General features: G+C 41.0%; 1 protein-coding gene across 1 annotated transcript; it reads left to right on the plus strand.

Annotated features, from left to right (window-relative positions):
* Window positions 1-1,899: 1,899 nt before the first annotated feature.
* PSMA1 (proteasome 20S subunit alpha 1) lies at window positions 1,900-18,296 on the plus strand. Its single transcript, XM_077818377.1, has 10 exons — window positions 1,900-2,100; window positions 5,135-5,179; window positions 9,539-9,640; window positions 10,223-10,326; window positions 11,408-11,496; window positions 12,268-12,338; window positions 13,224-13,353; window positions 14,116-14,195; window positions 16,837-16,941; window positions 17,958-18,296. The coding sequence occupies exons 1-10, from the start codon at window positions 2,098-2,100 to the stop codon at window positions 18,012-18,014; spliced, it is 786 nt and encodes a 261-aa protein (XP_077674503.1). The 5' UTR covers window positions 1,900-2,097; the 3' UTR covers window positions 18,015-18,296.
* The last annotated feature ends 3,064 nt before the right edge of the window (window positions 18,297-21,360 follow it).

A 21,360-nucleotide genomic window follows, 5' to 3' on the forward strand; every position in this document is an offset into this window, starting at 1 on the left:
ACACTTTCCCAGGCCCTAGGCCGGGGGTGGGCAAACTACGGCCTGTGGGCCGTGTTTGGTCTGTCAGAATTTTTAATCTGGCCCTTGAGTCAGGGGCTTGCCCTGCTCCAGCACTCCAGCCGGGGAGCAGGATCAGGGGCTTTCCATGCAGCTCCCTGAAGCGGTGGCATGTGCCCTCTCCGGCTCCTACATGTAGGGGCAGCCAGGGAGTCTGCATGCTGTCCCACGCCCCGCAGCTTCCATTGGCTGGGAACTGCAGCCAACGGGAGCTGCAGGGGCAGCACCTGCAGATGGGGCAGTGCACAGAGCCACCTGGCTGGCGCCACTCCTCTGCGTAGGAGCATGCCGCTGCTTCCAGGAGCTGCTTGAGGTAAGTGCTGCCTTGAGCCTGCATCCCTGAGCCCCAACTCGTGCCCCAAGCCGGATCCCCCTCCTGCCCTCCAAACCCTTCAGTCCCAGCCTGGAGCACCCTCCGGTACCCCAAACCCTGCACCCCAAGACAGAGCCTCAACCACCCCTGCACCCCAGCCCTGATCCCCCTCCCACCCTCTAAACCCCTCGGTCCCAGCCCAGAGCACCCTCCTGCAACCCAAATCCCTCATCCCCATCCAGAGCCCTCTCCCCCAGCCGGAGCCCTCACCGCCCCCCCCCACACCCCAACCCCCAATTTCGTGAGCATTCATGACTTGCCATACAATTTCTATACCCAGATGTGTCCGTCAGGCCAAAAAGTTTGCCCACCCCTGCCCTAGCCTAAGGTAGGCACCGGCCAGAAGCCCATCAATGCAGCATCCGACGAAGTGAGCTGTAGCTCACGAAAGCTTATGCTCAAATAAATTTGTTAGTCTCTAAGGTGCCACAAGTACTCCTTTTCTTTTTGCGAATACAGACTAACATGGCTGCTACTCTGAAACCTGTCTTGATCAAAGTAATTTCTCACTGCTGATGTTACTGAAGAATTAATGCAACTTCAAGATCAGTGTCCCATACTTCTGTTGGAAGCATGCCTTGTGAGAAAAGGTATGGGAATTTTGCCACCCTTATGGCAATAGAGAGGTAGGAAACTGAAACAATTTCATTATGAGACACCTGAGGAATCATGTTCTATCACCCCAGATGACTCTAAGCCTTTATTCAGAAGGAATGTGTTCTATGCCATTTTGGACCATGTTATCCGTGAGTTGAAGGGCTGCTACAAAGCAACTAATGACATTCGTTTTATGTTTCCTTTGGTTCTAAGGTATGTCACGCTGGAGCCTGAGAAATTGAGAAGTAGACATTTGGATGCTGCTTTCCTGGGGATCTGAGAGAGAACGTCCCAGCGGAAATGGTGCATCCGGGAAAAAAAAATCTTCAACTCTGCTTTTGGCAAAGAACATGCACTGCCTCTGCTACCGTTTAGAAAAAGCCGGCACCTCATTTTCAGTGACGCGTACACAGCCCCAGGCATTTTCTCACCCATTGCCCGTGTCTGGGTGAGAAGCCAAAGGAAGTTTCAGGGAGCTGGCCCGCCCCGGAGAGTGCGGCTCGCTGCGGCGGCCCAGCCACGCTTTACGCGGACGGCCCCTGGCTGGTTGACATGACATGACCGGGCAAGGCAGGCGGGTGGGTGGGTGGCAGCGGGGTCACGGGTGATTTTGCAACGAAAAGGGCTAGACCGGCGACGCGGCCTCTCACTGCCGCTTCCCAGACACACGGGGCAGTGACGGTGTCTGCGCAGGCTCGCGGCCCAGTCACGGGTCGGCCCTGGCGCAGGCACAGAGCACCTGCCCGCCCAGCGGAGAGAGCAGCGGGCTTCCGCCCAGGAGACGGCCCGCGCCTCACAGGCAGGCTTTGCTGACGTCTCTCGCCCCTCCCCGGTCTGGCCCCCGGCTACGCAGTGCGCACGCGCAGTCCGCGTAAGCCGCTGAGCGTTCCGGCTCCGCAGGGCCTCGGCTGGAGCAGGAGGCAGAGCCCCATCCGCCCTTCGATCGATGAATCTGGGAGCGGCTACTCTTCTCTGGGGAGAGGGCGGAAGTTCTAGTCTCTCAGCCCAGACTTATCGCTCGCGGAGCAGCTCGCCGGTCAGGAGCTCGCGCCGGAGTTGGGGGAAGGAAGATGGTGAGGAAGGGGTCGCTAGGCCGGGGCCAGGGCCAGGGCCAGGGCGCGGGCACCCGTCGAGCCCTGGACCGCTGCCGAGCCCGGGCCGACCCGGTGGCGGGATGTGGGAGGGGCCGTGAGTCAGCGCTTCCCATGTGCGGCCGGGCCAGGCCGAGGGGGGTGTCCACGCGCCGCTCCGGCAACCGGCGAGGACAACCTGGCTCGGCTTCGCTCTTAGCGGGTCCTGCGGCTTCCTCCGCCCGGCCCGAGCCCAGCGAAACCCGCCCCCGCCCTTCACAGAGCAACCGACCCCCCCCCCCCCCCGAGCTCCCTCCGTTCAGAGACCGGCCTGCCCCACCATAGAGCATCCGCCTCCCTTCGGAGACCATCCCCCAGAGAGACTGACTCCCCGAGCAGCCCCCTTCCCTGCAGTCTGACCTCCCGCTTCACATAGATCTTCTGCTGTCCACAGCAACCCTTCCTCCATTCAGAGACAGACAGACCCCACCCCCCCCGCCCAACACACACCCAGACACAGGTCTACCCCAGTCTCCTATAACCCTCCCATGTTCTCAGCCCACACAAGCCGAATCTGTTTCCCCATCTGAGTCCATTCCCCATGAGCCAAGTTTAATTATAATAGCTTTTAATTTCTAATTCCGAAAAGACAAGTGGAATAACAGATAACATAAAATCAAACCCTGTATACTTTAGATATGCTTTACTGTGCAATAAGAGAGAATATTTTACAAGTCACTATATATAAACAGAAAAAATACAAGTGCAAATATTTGGGCCTAACATTATGTACATGTATTATGTTATGTGCTAGTGGTGTGAGTTATCATGTAAATCCAAGCGTTTATGATGTTTTATGCCATGTGAATAGTAGCGTTTTGCTGTCATTTCAGGTTAATCCCCATAGTAGCTGTGTACAAGAAGCCATTATAAGGAAATTACATACCTGTAGCTGTTGTATAATTTTCTTATAATTGTTTGAAATGCAAACAAACTCTTTATTTCAGTGCATTTTGAAATCATTAGTTAACTAACTTCCTGTAAGGAGAAACAAACACTTATTTTTCAGTAGAACAAAAATCAGAGCACAGAAAATGAAACAATTGCAGAGTTTTGAGCCATGAATGATTCAACAAGGTACCTGAGCATGTGCTTAACTAAGCATGTTTGTAGCCCCATTACTTACTTAAAGTTACAAATGCTTAAGTACCCTGCTGAACTGGGGCTTTAAAGTTTAGGAACAATGAACTGTTGGGTTAATGGGTCCATGTGCCTGCATTAAACAGTAATCCTTTGATTTTGCTGAGACTATCCACAGGCCCAGGATTCTGTGTGTAGGGTGCTTATTTCAGGAAAGGGGCCTAAAGTTTTAATGTTTACATGGCAAGCTAGCATTGCCAATCAGCTTAATCACAGTTGGCTTTAGAAACTTACAATTCATTAGGCAGTATCTTTTAATTGACCCATCAAGAATGAAGTAGAAAACTGCCACTGTGTAAGACACATTTGTATTTTACAAATCATCTTGTATAGCAATGGAATCCTATGCTATAGTCTCTTATAGCATAGATGACAGGAATAGCTGTAGTTCAGTCAGAGTGTATAGTCTATTTTTGGGACTACAGCATCTCTATTCACCAAAAATAAGGTGTGGACAGAACTGGAACAGAACAATTGAGCTGGGGGATTTTGAAAGGCCATATGTGGAACAGTAGTGGGAGGACTGAATTGCTCTAGTTTCAACTGTTTTAGTGTTCTTCATGCTAGCACTAAACCAATGCAGGCTGAAATATAAATCAATATTTACCCCCTGGAAAAAGAAAGTCTAATCCAAAATGTATAAGTCACATTGTAAATCATTTGTAACATCTTTGTGAGTGGATCGACTGTGTTTTACAAGTGTACAGAGGACCTACAAAGTTCATAGCACAATAAATTTATGGAATATAGATAAGACCTTGGTGTCAAGATAAATGTGAAGCCCTTCTTCCTTTAGATGCGTAGAAAAGAGTATTTTCTGTTACCCCACATCTCCCTGTTCCTTGCCACTTGTCTGTAGCTAGGGTGAGTGAGGACTCCACTTACCTACCCCAGCCTCCTGTTGCTGCCCTAAGGTTGTGTCTGCTGCTTCAACTTCTGCAACATTCTGATAGGTGGGAAGTGAAAGGGGACACCTTCTACTCAACCCTCCCCCCAAGCTCTATGTAAATATTTCTCCTCACCACAGTTAAAAGCTCCAGGGCCTATCCTGGGTACTAGTTTTTTTCAAGCAACAGCAGAATGAAATTGACCTGATTTGTGACAGGTTCACAATTGTCCGCTGTGTAATGAATACTAGCAGTGAAGACTAAACAATTTTCTTTTTGCTGCAGCTCGGCATTCCTCACCAGTAACATGGCTCCTAAGAGAGCTTTGGTATCATTGATTGGCTGCCCATGCTTGAACACTCTGGCTTCCCACCCAAAAAATAGGTAGACAATTTAGAATTGGTGTTAGTTAATGCAGACAGGATTATCGTTAACCCATGCAGGAAATTAATAGGAATTTCTGCATGTTTCTCAGGGGATTATAGTGCAGTGAAGCTTTCCACTGCCTCCAAACTAGCTATATCAAGATTGCTGCTCAGATGCAGACCCATCAGTGTGTAAACAGGCTGGTGATGGCTTTTGGATTAAATATCTTTAAAAAGCATTTGTCTCATAATTTCTTGTTGCCAAGGTAGTGTAGTTAGGTTTTAGGTTCACAATGCAAGTCAAATGTATACTATGTAATCTTATGCTGAAAATGTTTTGCGGTGTCATTTCATGTTAAAGTAATTCAGAGCACAGTAAGTATTATGCTGATACAGTAATGTTGTGTTTACTAAATAATGATGGTAAATGTGCAGAAAAATATATTGTGGTCAAGCTCTTGTTTCAGACTGGAGAAATTGTGTATGTTGGATTAAGCAAAGAAAATTAATATAATTGAAAGCTCAAAGGCTTTCTTTTCCCAGTTTCGTATTATTTTCATACTAATGAATTGGTTTTGTTCACAGTTTCGCAACCAGTATGACAATGATGTCACTGTCTGGAGCCCTCAGGTAAAAGAATATAATTGTGTTACTTGCTTTCCATTTTCCCTTTTCTCACTATTATGGTAGTGGCATGAAGGCAGTGGATGTCCTGTTCTCGAAGCTCAAAGAGTATAGTGCTGCGGGTGCTGCTCCATAAAGCAACTTTTGGATGTTTTAAAGCACTGTATGAATAATGTTGTGTCTTAACACACCAGGGAACTGTTAAATATGCAGTTTTGAGGATGAATTTTGATTTTTGTTTTTATAATTGGACTTTACAATAATTTTATTAACCAGCATTTTGCTTGTGTACAGAAGATATATTACTATTTACTAGATATGTTCTGCAGGAGTATGTTTAGTTCATTTTAAACCCTAATGTTGGAGTATTGCTGAGAGGCAGTTATCCAACACTTCAGATTGCTTTTGTAATGTGAAATGTACAAACATTCAGTTATATAATCAGTGTACACAAGCAACTTCATCAATTAATATCAGGGTGGATTTGATTTAAATCAAATTTAAATCAAATTGATTTAAATCACTAGTCAGGAAGACTCTATTTAATCTTGGATTTCTACATAAAAGTGCATTCTGGAATATGTTGCTCAAACAGTTTCACTTTTGTTTCTACTGCCTGTCCCTCCCTTCTCACATTTATCTCCAGACTTCTTCTCCTTGTCCAGATCTATTCTGTCCCCAACAATATTCTGTTCGTTGCACTTTTAGAGAGAGGTAAGGGACTGACTCTGTGTACACAAATTTGTGGAGGGACAATAGGGTTGAGGTCTGTTATTTCTCACCTCCTATATTTATTTATTTTAAAACATTTCTGCTGTTAACAAGCATGTTATCTCTGGAGACACAAATCCACAGTTTGAGAACTGCAAAACTAAGCATCTTTGATGGTATCTTTTTGACCGGGGTGGGCAAACTTTTTGGCCTGAGGGCCACATCGGGTTTCTGAAATTGTATGGAGGGCCGGTTAGGGGAGGCTGTGCCTCCCCAAACAGTCAGGCATGGCCCGGCCCCCTATCCGACCCCCCCCCCCCAACCTCCTGCTTCTTGCCCCCTGACGGGACCCCTGCCCCATCCACCCCTCCCTGTCCCCTGACCACCCCTGGACCCTCTGCGCCTGACTGCCCCCCGCCACCCCTTCGACCCCTCCTCTCATTCCTGACCCCCCCTCCCCCCAGCTGTCCATCCACCCCTCCCTGTTCCCTGACTGCCCCCGGACTCCACCCCCACCTCTGACTGCCCTCTGCCGCCCCATCCAACCCCTCCTCTCATTCCTGATTGCCCCCCCCCAGGACCCCTGGGTCATCCAACCACCCCTGCTCCCTGACCATCCCTGGAACCCCTGCCCCTGACTGGCTCTCACCGCCCCATCCAACCCCCCCCCCTTCTTCCTGACTGCCCCCTGGGATCTCTGGCCCCATTCAACCCCCCTGTTCCCCGCCCTCTTATCGCCCCGACCCCTATCCACCCCCCTGACCACCACCCCGAACTCCCCTGCCCTCTGTCCAATCCCCCCTGTTCCCTACCCCCTTACCGTGCTGCTTGGAGCACCGGTGGTTGGTGGCGCTGCAGCCACGCTGCCCAGAGCACTAGGACAGGCAGCCGAGCCAGCCATGCCATTGTGCAGCAAGAGCTCGCAGCTCTGTCACTCAGAGCATTGCGCTGACTGTGCAGTGAGCTCAGGCTGTGGGGGAGGGGCTGGGAGCTCAGGGGCTGGGCCAGGAGCTCAGGAGCAGGGCAGGAAGGTCCCACGGGCCGGATGTGGCCCGCTGGCCGTAGTTTTCCCGCCTACGTTCTAGACTAAGCACTGAGTCTCATCGGGTAGATGGATTATTTAGGTTAATCTTCCTATACAGAAGCCCCTGGAACCCCATAAGATTGGGTCGCTAATCCATGAACTATTGGAACTCATTTACAAAACTTTTTTCTTAAACATTACATAAATATATTGTCTCATACTATAGAATTAGAATTTATAATCCCTATTCTATGATGGGATATCTTTGAGCTATAATGTATCTTAATTAAAACTATCTTTAGATAGGGTTTTTCCTCAAAATCATTTTATCAAAAAAATCTGATTTAAATTTAAAAAATCTGATTAAAAAAATCATTGATTTTTAACCACCCTGATTAATATATCGAATGAGATATTTACAAACATAAAATGGAGAGTGGGAAAATGCAAAGAATTGAAGAGTTGAATTACAAAAGGACAAGATGTCTCTGTGATGCACTAACATTCTGTAGTTACAGTGCCTTGTCAATTTTCTATGTATTTACTTGGTATCTGCTGTAATATACAATATGTAATTATGGAGGCCTCACAATGGCTCCAAGTTAAGGCTGCATAGAGATTTACATGTAGCAGGAATTAAACCATTTGATATGAATAATGTACCTTTTCAAAACTTAGAGGTTAGTGTTTGAGTGCAGAATGAATCTTCTGAAAACTAACAAGCAAACCTCTTAATTGCGTAATTTTTAGTGAGTCCAATCTTTTTCTGATACTTGTAGCAAATTACAGAAATTTTGAGATCTGAAAACTGACTCACTTCTAGATTTTAGCAAAATCAGAGATGTAAGCTATTTTTAAAGTTTATTAATGTTAGTGTAAACTGTAAAAATTACTGTTTCTGCATGGCAATTATTATTAGTGAAGATTTTAATCAAATACAAATTCCGGAAAATAAAATTTCAGCTAATAATGTTTTCTAGCCTCTCGTGAAAATAACCTTGAAAACTTGAGCATAAAGCAATGCAGTGTTGTCTGTTTTACTTTTTATTCGGTTTTAAGTTTATTTCAAAATCGTGAGGCTTAGATTTGCCTTCACAGATCTTTACTGTGAGATCATGTGCCCTGTTATGAGTGACAGATCTCATTTCAAAGCAGCTAACCAGTTGGGCAGTGTGTTTGGTAGTGTCAAGAAGCCAGATTGCCACAGTTACAATCTTACAAGTTTGCCCTCGGGCCTTCCCTATTCTGTAGTATTGACTGCAGACTGGTACATCTGGTACAATTTTCAAACTATGGTGTTGAGATCCTTGAATGAAAGGTATTATGTTACTGCACTGTGTCTTCTGTAAGGTTGCCCATCACCATAGTATGTGAGTGCTATACTCCTATGTTTGCCAAAGGCCTAACCAATTCCTATCTTGCCTGTCTGATATAAAACCCTGGTGTTGTGTTGTAACTTAACTATCCACAGAAGAAACCTTAAACTTGATATGCCCTTATGTTTATGCCACGTATACTAAGCCATATGAAAACTGCAGCAAACATGGTTTGAAGCTGCATGTGAAATGCTGAAGCATGCGGGATTTAATATGCCCCCAGGCACCAGTGTTCTAGGATGAACAGCCAAGTAATTGCTCTTAATCAGATATGGTACTTGTTAGTGATATACAAACATTATATGGGGTGAGATATAAGTGCAGAGTTCACATTCTAGGTACCAGAATTCTGCATTTTAGTTCTTTCCAACTTTTTCATCTGTGTGACTTTAACTTTGAATTTCCTGGTATACATCTGTTTTATTTTTAAAACTGTAATGTTCCTTAAGATATTCGTTACTGGTGCCTAATTACTGCCTTAACTACTGCTCAGTTTTATTTTTTATCTGATATTGTTTATACTTTGTTGTACCTTGATACTATGACAAAAATGTGTTTAAAAAGGACAATTAAAATAGCTATTCTCCACAGGTTGAAATTACTTCTCCACAAACTCTTGTTTTTTAAAAAATAAACAAATAAAAATTAGTAGGTGGACTTAAGGCAGTGGTGCAGCAGATGCAGTGGTGTGACACCATAATATTATTTTTTGGATCTGTTGCTGTTTATGGTACCATAAAGGAGTAATCAGGCCTTAATGGTGCATGCTGTCAATCTTTCTATTAGAGTCAAGAATATACATTTCAAAGATTGGAAAGGATTTTGACACATGACTTGTGATCTTCTGTGTCAACCATGCAGTTGTTAGTCAATAAATAGATGTATATGGGACAGCCCATAATGGTTTCAAAGTACTCTGTGACAGGAAATGTCTTATCCCCTATTACTGAAATTCCTTCTTATCTCAGTGGAAAATAAGAGTGTTTTAGATATTTCTGGTAGATCTTTCACTGTTGTGATAAATGTAAAACCAACAAACTCACAAATCAGTTAAAGGTCTGATTTCAGTTGAGACTGAAAACTCTGTTCTTAATTAATCTTGAGTGAAATCTTGGCCCACTTAAGTCCATGGCAAAATTCTCATTTACTTTAATAGGGCCAGGATTTCACCCTTTGTGTGTAGTTACTGCAGAGTCTCTACCTTTCTTATATGGAGAATCAATTTTAGAGTTGTTAATTTACTTCATTCTGTAGGGCCGAATTCATCAAATAGAATATGCTATGGAAGCTGTCAAGCAAGGCTCAGCTACGGTGGGGCTGAAGTCAAAAACCCATGCTGTTCTGGTTGCTCTAAAGGTAAATTTAAGAAAAAACATTGGAATTACTTTTTTCTTCTTGCAAGCGCAAACATGGTAAATCCAAGGCTTTTATCATTGTTCAATTAAAATGTCAGATAAGGGGAGGTAAATTTCTGGTTTGGGGCAGGTGAATTTTATAACTCTTTTTCTTTTATACATTAGAAAGTAAGATTTACATATTTTCATATGTTTTAGCACTGGTGTAGAACTACTAATATTTTGATTAATCTGTGATAAAATGGGTCTTAATCCTGTGGTAGAAATGGAAGAAATTGATGAAATTGTCGAGTTATAAAGCCAAATATATATTGGTTCAACTGACCCTCCCAAATAAAGAGGAAATAAATACATATAAAATATTTACAATCCGCTTTTTTTTCCTCAGTACATTTCTTATTGGGGTGGGATCAGCCCTTTATGTCTTATGTCTATTGCAAGGTTACAGATTTGGGGCTGTAAGTGTTCAGTCCTTACTGATAGTTGCTCACAATTTTTTTTAAGCATTGTCCCTATTGACTGACACATTGTTTAAAGTGTGCTGCAATAATTTGTATGACTAATATGGTTTTTTTGTGTATAGAGAGCACAGTCTGAATTGGCAGCTCATCAGAAAAAAATCCTGTATGTTGACAACCATATTGGCATCTCAATTGCTGGGCTTACTGCTGATGCAAGACTGTTGTGGTGAGTTTCTTATCCCAGGTCTACACTGGGGGTGGGGGATCGATCTAAGTTATGCAGCTTCAGCTACGTGAATAATGTAGCTGAAGTCAATGTACTTAGATCTACTTACCGCGGTATCTTCACTGCGGTAAGTCGATGGCTGACGCTCCTTCCGTCAATTCCGCCTGCGCCTCTTGCCCTGGTGGAGTATCGGAGTCGACGGGAAGGCAGTTGCTTTATTGCGTCTAGACTAGATGCGATAAATCGACCCTCGCTGGATCGATCGCTGCCTGTCGATCCAGCAGGTAATGTGGACGAGCCCTTAGTGACTAATGTGTACAGTATTCTAGTAACAATGAAGTAAAAAAAACAGACTTCTCATACTGTCATTTAATGGGGCCAGCTAAGAGAACTTGCCTATGGTTACTAGTCTTGCGCTAATATGCAAGAGACCAGGGGTGAAATCCTTGTCCTATTAAAGTAAATGTCAGAATTCCCATGGGTTTCAGTCAGGCCAGGGTTTAATTGCTCGGCTTTATTCCCTGTCCAATGTCTTGCTTCCCCAAGCTGGTTGAGACTGAGCAGTCTCAGAAGTGTACATCACACATTGGCTACTAACAATTCCTTCAGCTAGTGATGTAGATCAACTCTAGAGAGGTATTCTTTTGAACTCTCAGCTGGCTGTGTGGTTCTGGCAAACGAGATAAATATAAAATGAGCAAGAAGGATTCCTTGGTTGGGTAGAAAGGGACAGAAAAGGTATACAAAGAGCCACTTACATATTCATTGCAATAACATTCCAAAGGAGTATTTCCTATTCATTTTTCATTTTCATCCAAATAACCCCTCTTCACTGCATATTCTATAAACATCTGTTCTACCTTCATTCATAGTGTTTCATCTGTACAATATTCTTTCAGGCATGTGGTCTTCTATACAATGATGGCTCATAAAATGTAATTTTATAGTGGCATTTTTGGTCTTCATAGGCAATGCTGAAACCGTAATAAAAATACACACACAAGCTTAAAGAGGAAAATGTCAAGTTGGAGGAGCTTCCTTCTGTTTGTGATCCATGTATTTTTATTTTCTCTTCTTATAGTAATTTCATGCGTCAGGAGTGTCTGGATTCTAGATTTGTGTTTGACAGACCTCTCCCAGTGTCCCGTCTAGTGTCTCTAATTGGAAGCAGTATCCTTTTTATGTTTTAGATATATATTTATATATATACTGTATTTGACATGTAATGACTCCATGCTTTTCTAAAATTCAGTTCAGTTTTCACTTTGTTGATGTGTTTAGAACTCTTTTATACCAAAATATTTATTTTGTTTTATTTCAAGCAAAGATTACCTTGAAAGTTACAGGAAATAGATGCAAGGATCTTGTTTGTTCTTTGGGAGGACATCCTTTCCTCATCCATGGAATTAGTAGACAAGGCAATGAAGTGCCGTGCAGGAGACCTACTGTAGAACTGGAAACAATTTTTTGAATACTTGTTTTCTGGATCACTTAAAAAGCCCCAGATAATGTCACTTTCTGATGGAAAGAGCACATTTAATGTTACTGCCTCATTCCTTACTTACATGCCTTAATTGCCTATCTCTGGAACACACTAAGCATTTCGTACATCATTGTACCTGATAAAAGCAAGTGTATCAAAGGGAACAGGGATGAAATTGACCAGACTAACATAAAATCAGTCACTCATATTACTTTCCTGAATATTCCAGTCACTTTGTTTGGGGAAACTAATTGCTATACGTCTGATTGGAGGTGAAGAAGACCTTACCATTGGTGCTCAAGACAGATGATGAGATCTGTTTCTCTGGAACAAGTTTTTTCACCACAGGAAATGGCTAACAAACCATATAGCAGTTCTGAGGGAGTTTTACTTGGATTAAGAATAACATTTAAAAGGTATTAACTTCTTCTTTGTGAAGAGTCCTTAGCTTGTTTAAGAAACCCAGATACCAACACAGCGATATGGCAGAAGACCATATGGTGTAGGACTGCTCATTGCAGGTTATGATGTAAGTACACTGTGTGTGTGTTTCCGTTTCAATTTATCCAAAAGAAAAATGCAGCCAGTACAATATTTCACTTTTATAGCAACTAACATTTTGTTGAGAGGGAGGCTGACTATAGCAGTACTTATCAATAATCATCTTGCTAGAGGAACCTCTCTTTTTCTAGACCCTGAAACTTAATTCTCATAAATGTTAAATGAAGGTAATTTTTCTGCAGGTCCCTGGAGTGGGTATTGATGCATATATGTATACATATACACACCTAAACCCATGTGGCTTAGAATTTAAAAAATGGCTAATGATTTTGGGGCCCAAAATGAGACACTTAAAGGGGACTTGACCTTCAGAGGGTGGGTGTTAACCACTTCTGAAAATCAGGGCCCCTTTAAGGTGTTTCGAATTGGTTATCCAGTTTGTTCTGTATAGTACAGACAAGTCACTGTTCTGATGATCTTACAAACTAAGCAAGTTGAAGGTAGTGGGCAGCCTGATTGAATCTTGCATGCCAGGGTTCAGCCCTGAACAGGTTTGTACATTTGTACACGTGGGAAGCACTGAGAAATATGTTCAATAGGTCATAAAATGGGAGCTATTCATAATATAAGATCAGTACAATTTATAGGATTTTACAGAGAAACAGGGTTTTCAGTGCCATCCATTGAACTTACATAAAAACGTCTGATTAAAAGACATAGTGAAAAGGGGAAATTTAGAAAATTGAGGCTTGAAGCAACTATGTAATAACTGCGATGTGAAGCACAGTATAAAAACATACCTTCATGCATATATGACACAAACATCATGTAACAGAGTTAGTGCTAAAAAATATTTTAGAAAACTGCATGCCTTCCTGTGAACAGTTTATAAAATTCACACCTTTTTTGCCAGGATATGGGTCCTCACATCTTCCAAACTTGTCCTTCTGCAAACTATTTTGACTGCAGAGCTATGTCCATTGGTGCTCGTTCACAGTCCGCCCGAACTTATTTGGAGAGACACATGGCTGAGTTTGTTGACTGTGAGTGATGAGACTCTTCTGTTATATTTTCTAATGATCTTTAAATATATGCTTGTTTTATTTATATCACATCTTATCTGGTAATATTTATTTACTTCTGTGCAGAAGGCGAAGATATAAGAGTTGAATAGAAATAACCAATGTAAATCAGGAGGAAGAAAGAAACGAGATTCAAAACACTGCAGGTTTTCACGTCTAACTTATTTCAGTTGTTTAGCAGGCCAAATGGAGGAAAAGTGTCTGCCTGGAGAACCTGAGAGAGAGTTAAACAGGAAGAATGAATTTTGTTTTTAGAGAAAGTGATGTTCCTTCCATTTCAGAGAGAGGATAGTATTTCAAGATATGCATGTTATTTGTCTGCACAATATTTAATCTGTAAATAAGAAGTGGATTTTAAATCCCAAATTAATTTTATTTTTAATAATTATCAGAGGTAACTGAAGAGCTGTGGGGGAGTAAAGCAGCTCAGGTATCATGGCCCAGAGACCATATAAGTACCTAGATGGATTTATTTGCCATTAGCTTAGAGTGTAATACTACTTTTGTGATTTAATTGTCTTGAATGCAGGGAAGGATTGGTTCCTTATGGGCATACTTGGATTTCCAGTTACCTATCAAAGAAGCAACATGAGTAAAGCAATTTCGGGACGGAGCTAGCCAGACTATTTTTCCAGCTAGGAATGGAAGGTGGGGGAGGGAAGGGTCTCAGGAAACAATATTGTACAGTTAACTGTTTTTCTGATGACAATGTATTGTTTGTAGGTAACCTGAATGAGCTAGTTAAACATGGTCTGCGGGCTCTCAGAGAGACCCTTCCTGCAGAACAGGATCTGACTACCAAGGTAAACACCAGGATCTTCCTCCTTACTAGAAATTACCGAGACACAGTTGATGTTAAGTACGGGTGTGTATTGTAATCCTCCTTTTAAGTGTGGGAGTCAAATATTAGTATTTAGGTACAATATATTTAAGTGTGAGTCTAATTCCATATACTATCAGTGTACTATCAGTTCTGAGTCTTAATCTTATCGATTACAGTGTAACTTTCTGAACTTTTGGTGTTTGACTTTAACAGAATAATGTTATGGCTAAATAAAGACTGTTTCCCTTGTTAGTGAAGTCTCATAAATTTCTGTGTAAAATAGCTCTTCTTTATTTTATTAACTTTATTGATGATTATTTAAGATTTGTTGAACATAGCAAAATTAGTTACAGCATAGAGTAACTCAGCTTCATGCTTAAATGTTCATTTACTTTTAACTGGAATCTGCTGTTGGTTTCTTCGAGATAAAGTATTTACCTTCATGTTTGTGGGTTTTTGAAATACACTGTACTGTTCCCCCTAGAAACAATATAAAGGGGGCTGGAGCACTGAGTCTTATCTCATGATTTCTGACCCTGAGACCTTGTCCTTTGGTTTATAAGATAGGTTTTATATGTTTTTTCAGTATAAGGGAAATTTTAGTATCTTAAAATTTTTCTATGGGGCTCATAAAATACTGTCAATGAGAATTTTTCATCTGAACCAGTTTTTTTTTAACACTTATATTAAGGTCACTTTAAAAAAAAAACTATTTTAATTCTACTGTGTAATTTCTTTATCCCCTTTCTGGCTACTAGCCCCCATTCAAAACTATTTGTTTGGCCTAGCCTAGTCTTGCACATTCTGGAGCTGCTGCAGAGCTCCTTGAGCATAATATGAAGCAAATTGTGCTTCCAACACTTTCACATGCCAAGCTCAGTGGAATCCCAGATGGTTATGTTGGTCATCTTTCTTTGTGTTCGATGTGCTTTTTCTTATTAACACTTTTTGAGTTTCACATACTTAATACCTGGAGTTGCATCTTAAAATTTCTAAAGTAGTAATGAAATGTGTTTGTTCATTCATGCCTACGTCCAAGTATTCATTAAATATTTTACATGTCTAGCAATATTATTATTCAGGTACAGTACAAGGCTATTGATAAAATGCATATGGCCGGTGGGATGCACAGGGATGCAGACACGATTTGTGTTGGTTATCGTTGTGCCTCATATGGAGGACTTAAAGAAAAGTCTTTGTGGATTATTAAATAAGTAAACCTACACATGTGAATAACAAACCATGAACACACAACAAACATTTTACAAAGTCTTGAACTTCTCGGCCAATTTCCACACCTGTTGTTATTACCTCTACCAAAAAGCCATACCTTGTAACTCTGTTTCCATATCACATTAAGTTCTTCAGTTTGATCATTCATTTTACACAGTTCTGCCATGTTAATTTACCGTTCTTTTAAGTGTCATGCCTCTTTCTAAGGACCCATCTCTTTGCAGAACTTAGGACAATTTTAGTCCATTCCGTAAGAGGCTTTGTAGTTCCATGTACTGATAAAAATGATGATATAATTCTGGCTCGGCAGGTAATATGATTCCACAGTATTTCTATAACTTAACACCTGACCGGAAATATCTGATATTAGAGCAATGCCAAATAAAATGTGAAATAACCATACTTAGTTCCACACTGACATCATTTATTAAATCAGATGTGCAGAAGTCCAGTAAATTCTATGCATAATTTAAAATTGTTACTAATTTTAGCCTTACTAGCAATCTTATAATATAGTCCAATATGTTTTTACTATTATTTTCTTAAAGTATATGTTTAGATCACATTCCCATATCCTTTGAGAAACTCAAGTGCACGCATAGGATAAGAGACAATGAGAGAAGGCTGCAACTTTTAATATATAAAGATTTATGGAAGATGACTGATACTCTGGGTAATCAGATAAATAACGTGAAATTCCATTAATTTTAATTGAAATGAAATCTAGTTTGTTTAATGCATTGGGATTACTCTGGATTTACACTGGCATTGCTAACATCAGAATCTGGCCCTAGGTCTGTTTGATTATCTTAAAGTTTATGTTAAGATAAGTTTTGCATTTTGTTTTTGGTGTCAGGAAACTTAATACAGTAATGTTTTCCTGAGGTATTCTTTGGGGTTGAACCAAAATCCATTGAATTCCAAAAGGAAGAGTCATGCACATTAGTGGGTTTTGAGTCAGGGTTAATAAAAGCTTTTCATCTTAGACAGTTTTGTTTGTTTAAAATATTTACTCTAAATACATGCTGAAACCAGTCTTTTTAAAAAATCATATGGTATGTTTGTTTATAAATGCTGAAACACAACCAAAAAACGAAGGGAGCTGAACCTGTTGTCTGAAATAATCAAACTGCCTTTTTGGCTGATACGTTTTGGAACATGATAGCATCCTTGTAGAGAGTGAGCCTCGCTCACTTTCTTTTTTCTAAGGAAGCCTGCCATAAAGTAAATCTGGTACAGAATTTCCTTCCTTAATTTGATTCACTATGCCAAATGTATCTTAATCTTAGAAGGAAGCTGTAGTTGATATATTTCCCAAGTAAAAGCTGCATAAAGTTAGAGATTCGCAAGAGACAGTTTCTCAGTTCTTTTAACATTGTACTTAACAGAATGTTTCCATTGGAATTGTTGGCAAAGAAATGGAGTTTACTATCTATGATGATGATGATGTGGCGCCATTCCTGGAGGGACTTGAAGAAAGACCACAGAGGAAGGTATGTGACTTAGTTAGTTAGTTAGTTATCTTTAAAATAGTTTGAGTTGCTTCCTGTTTGAGGTGGTATCTATAATCCTCTGCTATAAGACTGAAGATGAAGGCCAAGAAGTCTATTTAACCAGACTAGTCTGAATTAGCAGAAAGCTCTCTCAAGTTGTTTCCATCTTCTCACCTTGTCTGTGCCTGGCTACTGCTGTCAGAACTCCCACTCATATATCTGCAACAAAAATGGATATCTCAGCTTCTGAAACCCATCCCCTTATGTAATTCCCTCCTAATCCCAGTCTCGGTATTAGCTGTCTACTCATTACCTCTTGAGGAAACTAACATAACTCTTCTCCTCCATTCATACCTTAATTAATCCTGCTAGCTCTAGATTAAATCTCTCTTGTATCTAGATGGAGGAGTAGGGAGGTGATCAGAAGCTGAGGCTGCATGTTTTTTGTAGGTATGTGAATGGGAATTCTTAGTGCAGAGTTTTGCATAATCAGTGTAGGGTTAAAAGGATTTGTGTAAAAGCCTGTTCTTTGATTGTTTTATAATGACCCTTGGTTAGAGTACCTGGATTTGCATAATTGACAGATGCACAGCAACTACTCTGATGGCTGAAACACTTCTGTTTCAAAAAATGTATTTTTGCATGAAACTTCTTAAATCCTTAGTCCATTATTTGGACAGTGGGAGGTAATGGAGGCTTGATAGAAGCTGAAGAATCACTTGTAACTTGCATAAAATAGAGCAGATTGCTTCTACCCTGTTGGTAAAGTGCTTTGAACATGTCAAGCTCTATACAAGTGTAAAATACTATTACCCTGACCTTTTAACTCAAAGATGTAGCTTACAGATAGTGTAAGTCCCAACACGCAGTTCTGCCATGCCTCTGATGAAGGTGGAGTATTATATTCCTGTGCAAAGCTGTCTCTTTCCTGTTTGACTTCTGCCCTTTTATAGTAAAAAAAATAAATAAATAAAATAAAATAAAATAAATACATTTTTTGTATTCCTCTCCTTAAGCTTGCTCCACCTGCTGAGGAACCTGCAGAAAAGGCAGAAGAACCAATGGAACACTAATATTTGTGGATAAGCCCATGTGTTAACCTATATATAACAATATAGGAATGTTCCTCCAGTAATCTTTACCCTGAACCAAATGCATATTATAGTAATTAGGGGAATTAGTCCTAGAGTATTTTCAAATATCCCTAAACTGGCATCAAAGTTGTCATACCTTTCCTTTCAGAGAAAAGGTATAATCTTTTTTTTTTTTTTTTAAAGTACCAAAATACAATCTGTTTTGTATGAAGAGCATATTATCTTGCAAGGACATCTGGAATAAATTTTTCTTTCTTGAAACTTGCTGTATTGATTTGTTTTAAATCTGTTACACAGAAGAATAATTGGTCAAATTCCTTGCATTATCTCTTCATATATATTTTCAAGGCACACACCAGAGTGGTGTCTAGGTACCAATAGATATTTGACCATGTGTTAGATTAGCTACTGTTGCGAATTACACCTGGTAGGACACGCACACCAGTGCTGCGAATTACACCTGGTAGGACACGCACACCAGTGCTGCGAATTACACCTGGTAGGACACGCACAGTTCGAATCTAGGCTGAGGCACAGAAACAAAGTCCACAACTGCAGAGTTCCCAAAAGACACTAAGTTTATTACGCTCGAGCGTGGTGCCCCCCTGCTAGCCAGGAGGGGACCCTGAATGCAGATTATACAAAGGTTATATACCTTTTAGCAAAGCATGTTGCCCTCATGCATTGGAAACCTTAGCCAATAAACAAACCCTTGTCTTATCTACCACCTATCCCTGCTTGGTGCATTCCTCGTGCTATACCAGTATGTTAATTACACAGCATGGTCCTAAAGCCATGCATCAGTAACTTTTATTATCAGGATGGGAGGCCTCACATCAAGGCCAAGAGACAGGGAATTAGAGACTGACAAAAACCAGATACTGGGAGTCAAGGCAGGCTGGAGACAAGGAGGAGGATTTTCACAGGGATTCAATATCTAAGGATTACTCCTCCTGGTGTATGATGTGCTGGCATTTAAACAATGGTGGGCCCCAAACCAAAATGGAGTCACATGTGCTAACTTTTCCTTAACACTACTAAAATAGTAGCTGATCAGTGGGCTTCATTACTTTTTTAAAATGAATTTAGTGCTCTTGAAAGGTGCTGAATTGACAAATGGAAAATTAAGGTCTGTGTATCTTCAGAACAGATCCAGAAGCATAAGCTTCTCTGCATCTTATCAATGTCTCAACCTTTACCTGGAAGTCTAGTAATGAGGGTTATTCACTTCTCTGTGCTGTCAGTTCTTGGCATTTCTGGTGAGGCCTCCGTTTGATGATCTCAGCTTTTATTGATGGTGGTTTAATGATGTTGGATCCCTGCTCATTTAAAAATGAACTGAGTCAATAAATTCATTTCACAAGAGCCACTAAAAATCATCAGGTCGGTAGGGACTTTCAGAGCACTAACTGGGCTAAAATGAACTGATGAAGGAAACTTACGTAATTCTCCTATTCCTGAAACAGGCCATTTCTTCTACCAAATAAATGGTGAGTTGTGGGATTGGGAGGAGAGACGTTACCAGCCCCAAAGCCATCCTGACTGTGTTGTGACTTATTAACTATGTGCATTTTATGGATCTCAGTCTGCAGCACATGACACAATCCGTGTTTAGCCACAGTTTGGGTTTAAGTTGAATGCTATAAAATCTAAATTACCTTTAATAACAAGACTTTCCATGCCACAGTTGTACAGATCAGCTTATCTAGTTTCTTACTGAGATTCCATAGCTATAGATTCTGATATGCCAACTGAAGTTAGTGAGTTTCAAATACATTTTTCACTTAGCACAATGGTGCTCAATAAATGTGATAAGCAAATGAACTCAGCATTATTTTCGTTTCCACCGTGTTTCACACTCGTATCCTTTGTATTAGCGTTTAGTGTTGTAAGAAAGGTATTTGTAAGATATAAATGGGTGGGGGCATGGATTCATTGTGTCTTAAATGTCAGGTTAAAAATATGTTCTTTAACAAATTTTGTTGTGTAAGTTACTAATCTCACATTGGTTATTTGCACTAACGCACAATGCTGTCATGTTGGGTTGCAAACACTATATGAGAGTGTTTAAATACTTAAGAAAACATTTTTATTTCAAAAATGTTAGTGGGATTTGTATTTTCATAAAATCACAGAAATGTAGGGCTGGAAGGGACCTCGAAGTCATCAAGTACAGTCCCCTGCACTGAGGCAAGATCAAGTAAACCTAGACCATTCCTGACTGGTATTTGTCCAACCCATTCTTAAAAACCTCCAGTGATGGGGATTCCACAATCTCCCTTGGAAGCCTATTCCAGAGTTTACCTCCCTTTATAGTTAAAAAGGTTTTTTTCCCCTAATATCTAACCTAAATCTCCCTTGCTGCTGATTAAGCCCATTTACTTCTTGTCCTGCCTTCAGTGGATATGGGGAACAACTGATCAGTCATTCTGAAAACATCCCTTAACATACTGAAGACTTATCAGGTCCCTCCCTCATCCCCCTCCCCCCTCCCCCCCCCCCCAAAAAAAACCAACAAAACCAAAACCTAAACGTGCCCAGTTTTTTCACCTTTCCTCATAGATTAGGTTTCTAAACATTTTATCATTTTTGTTGCTCTCCTCTGGACTCTTCACAGTTTATCCATCTCTTTCCTTTACTGGACTGGATGCACTACTCCAGCGGAGGCTTCACCAGTGCCAAGTAAAGTGGGACAATTACATTCCGTGTTCTACATACAGCACTCCTTTTAATGAAAACCAGAACAATATTAGCTTGTTTGGCAACTGCAGCACACTGTTGACTCTCATTCTAACCTAGCCAGTTATTCCCCATTTTGTAGTTGTGCATCTGATTTTTTTTTTTCAGTTAGGAAGTGAAGTACTTTGCACTTACCTTTATTGAATTTCATCTTGTTGAATTCAGACCAATTCTCCCATTTGTTGAGGTAGTTTTGACTTCTAATCTTGTTCTTCAAAATATTTGCAACCCCTCCCAGCTTGGTGTTATCTGCATATTTCATGAGCATGCTTTCTACTCCATTATCCAAGTCATTAATGAAAATATTGACTAGTACCGGACTCAGGACTGACCCTTGAGGGATCCCACTACATACGCCCTCTGAGTTTGACAGCAAACTATTGATAACTTATTCTTTGAATAAGGTTTTTCAACCAGTTGGGCACCCGCCTTATAGAAAATTCATCTAGACTGCATCTCCCTAGTTCGCTTATAAGAATGTCATGTGAGACTGCATCAAAAGCCTTACTTAAATCAAGGTACATCATGTTTACTGCTTCCCCCATATCCACTATGCCAGTAGTCCTGTTAGAGAAGGAAATTAGGT

The sequence above is a fragment of the Eretmochelys imbricata genome, chromosome 6 (genome assembly GCF_965152235.1).
Source record: "Eretmochelys imbricata isolate rEreImb1 chromosome 6, rEreImb1.hap1, whole genome shotgun sequence".
Classification (NCBI taxonomy): domain Eukaryota; kingdom Metazoa; phylum Chordata; order Testudines; family Cheloniidae; genus Eretmochelys; species Eretmochelys imbricata.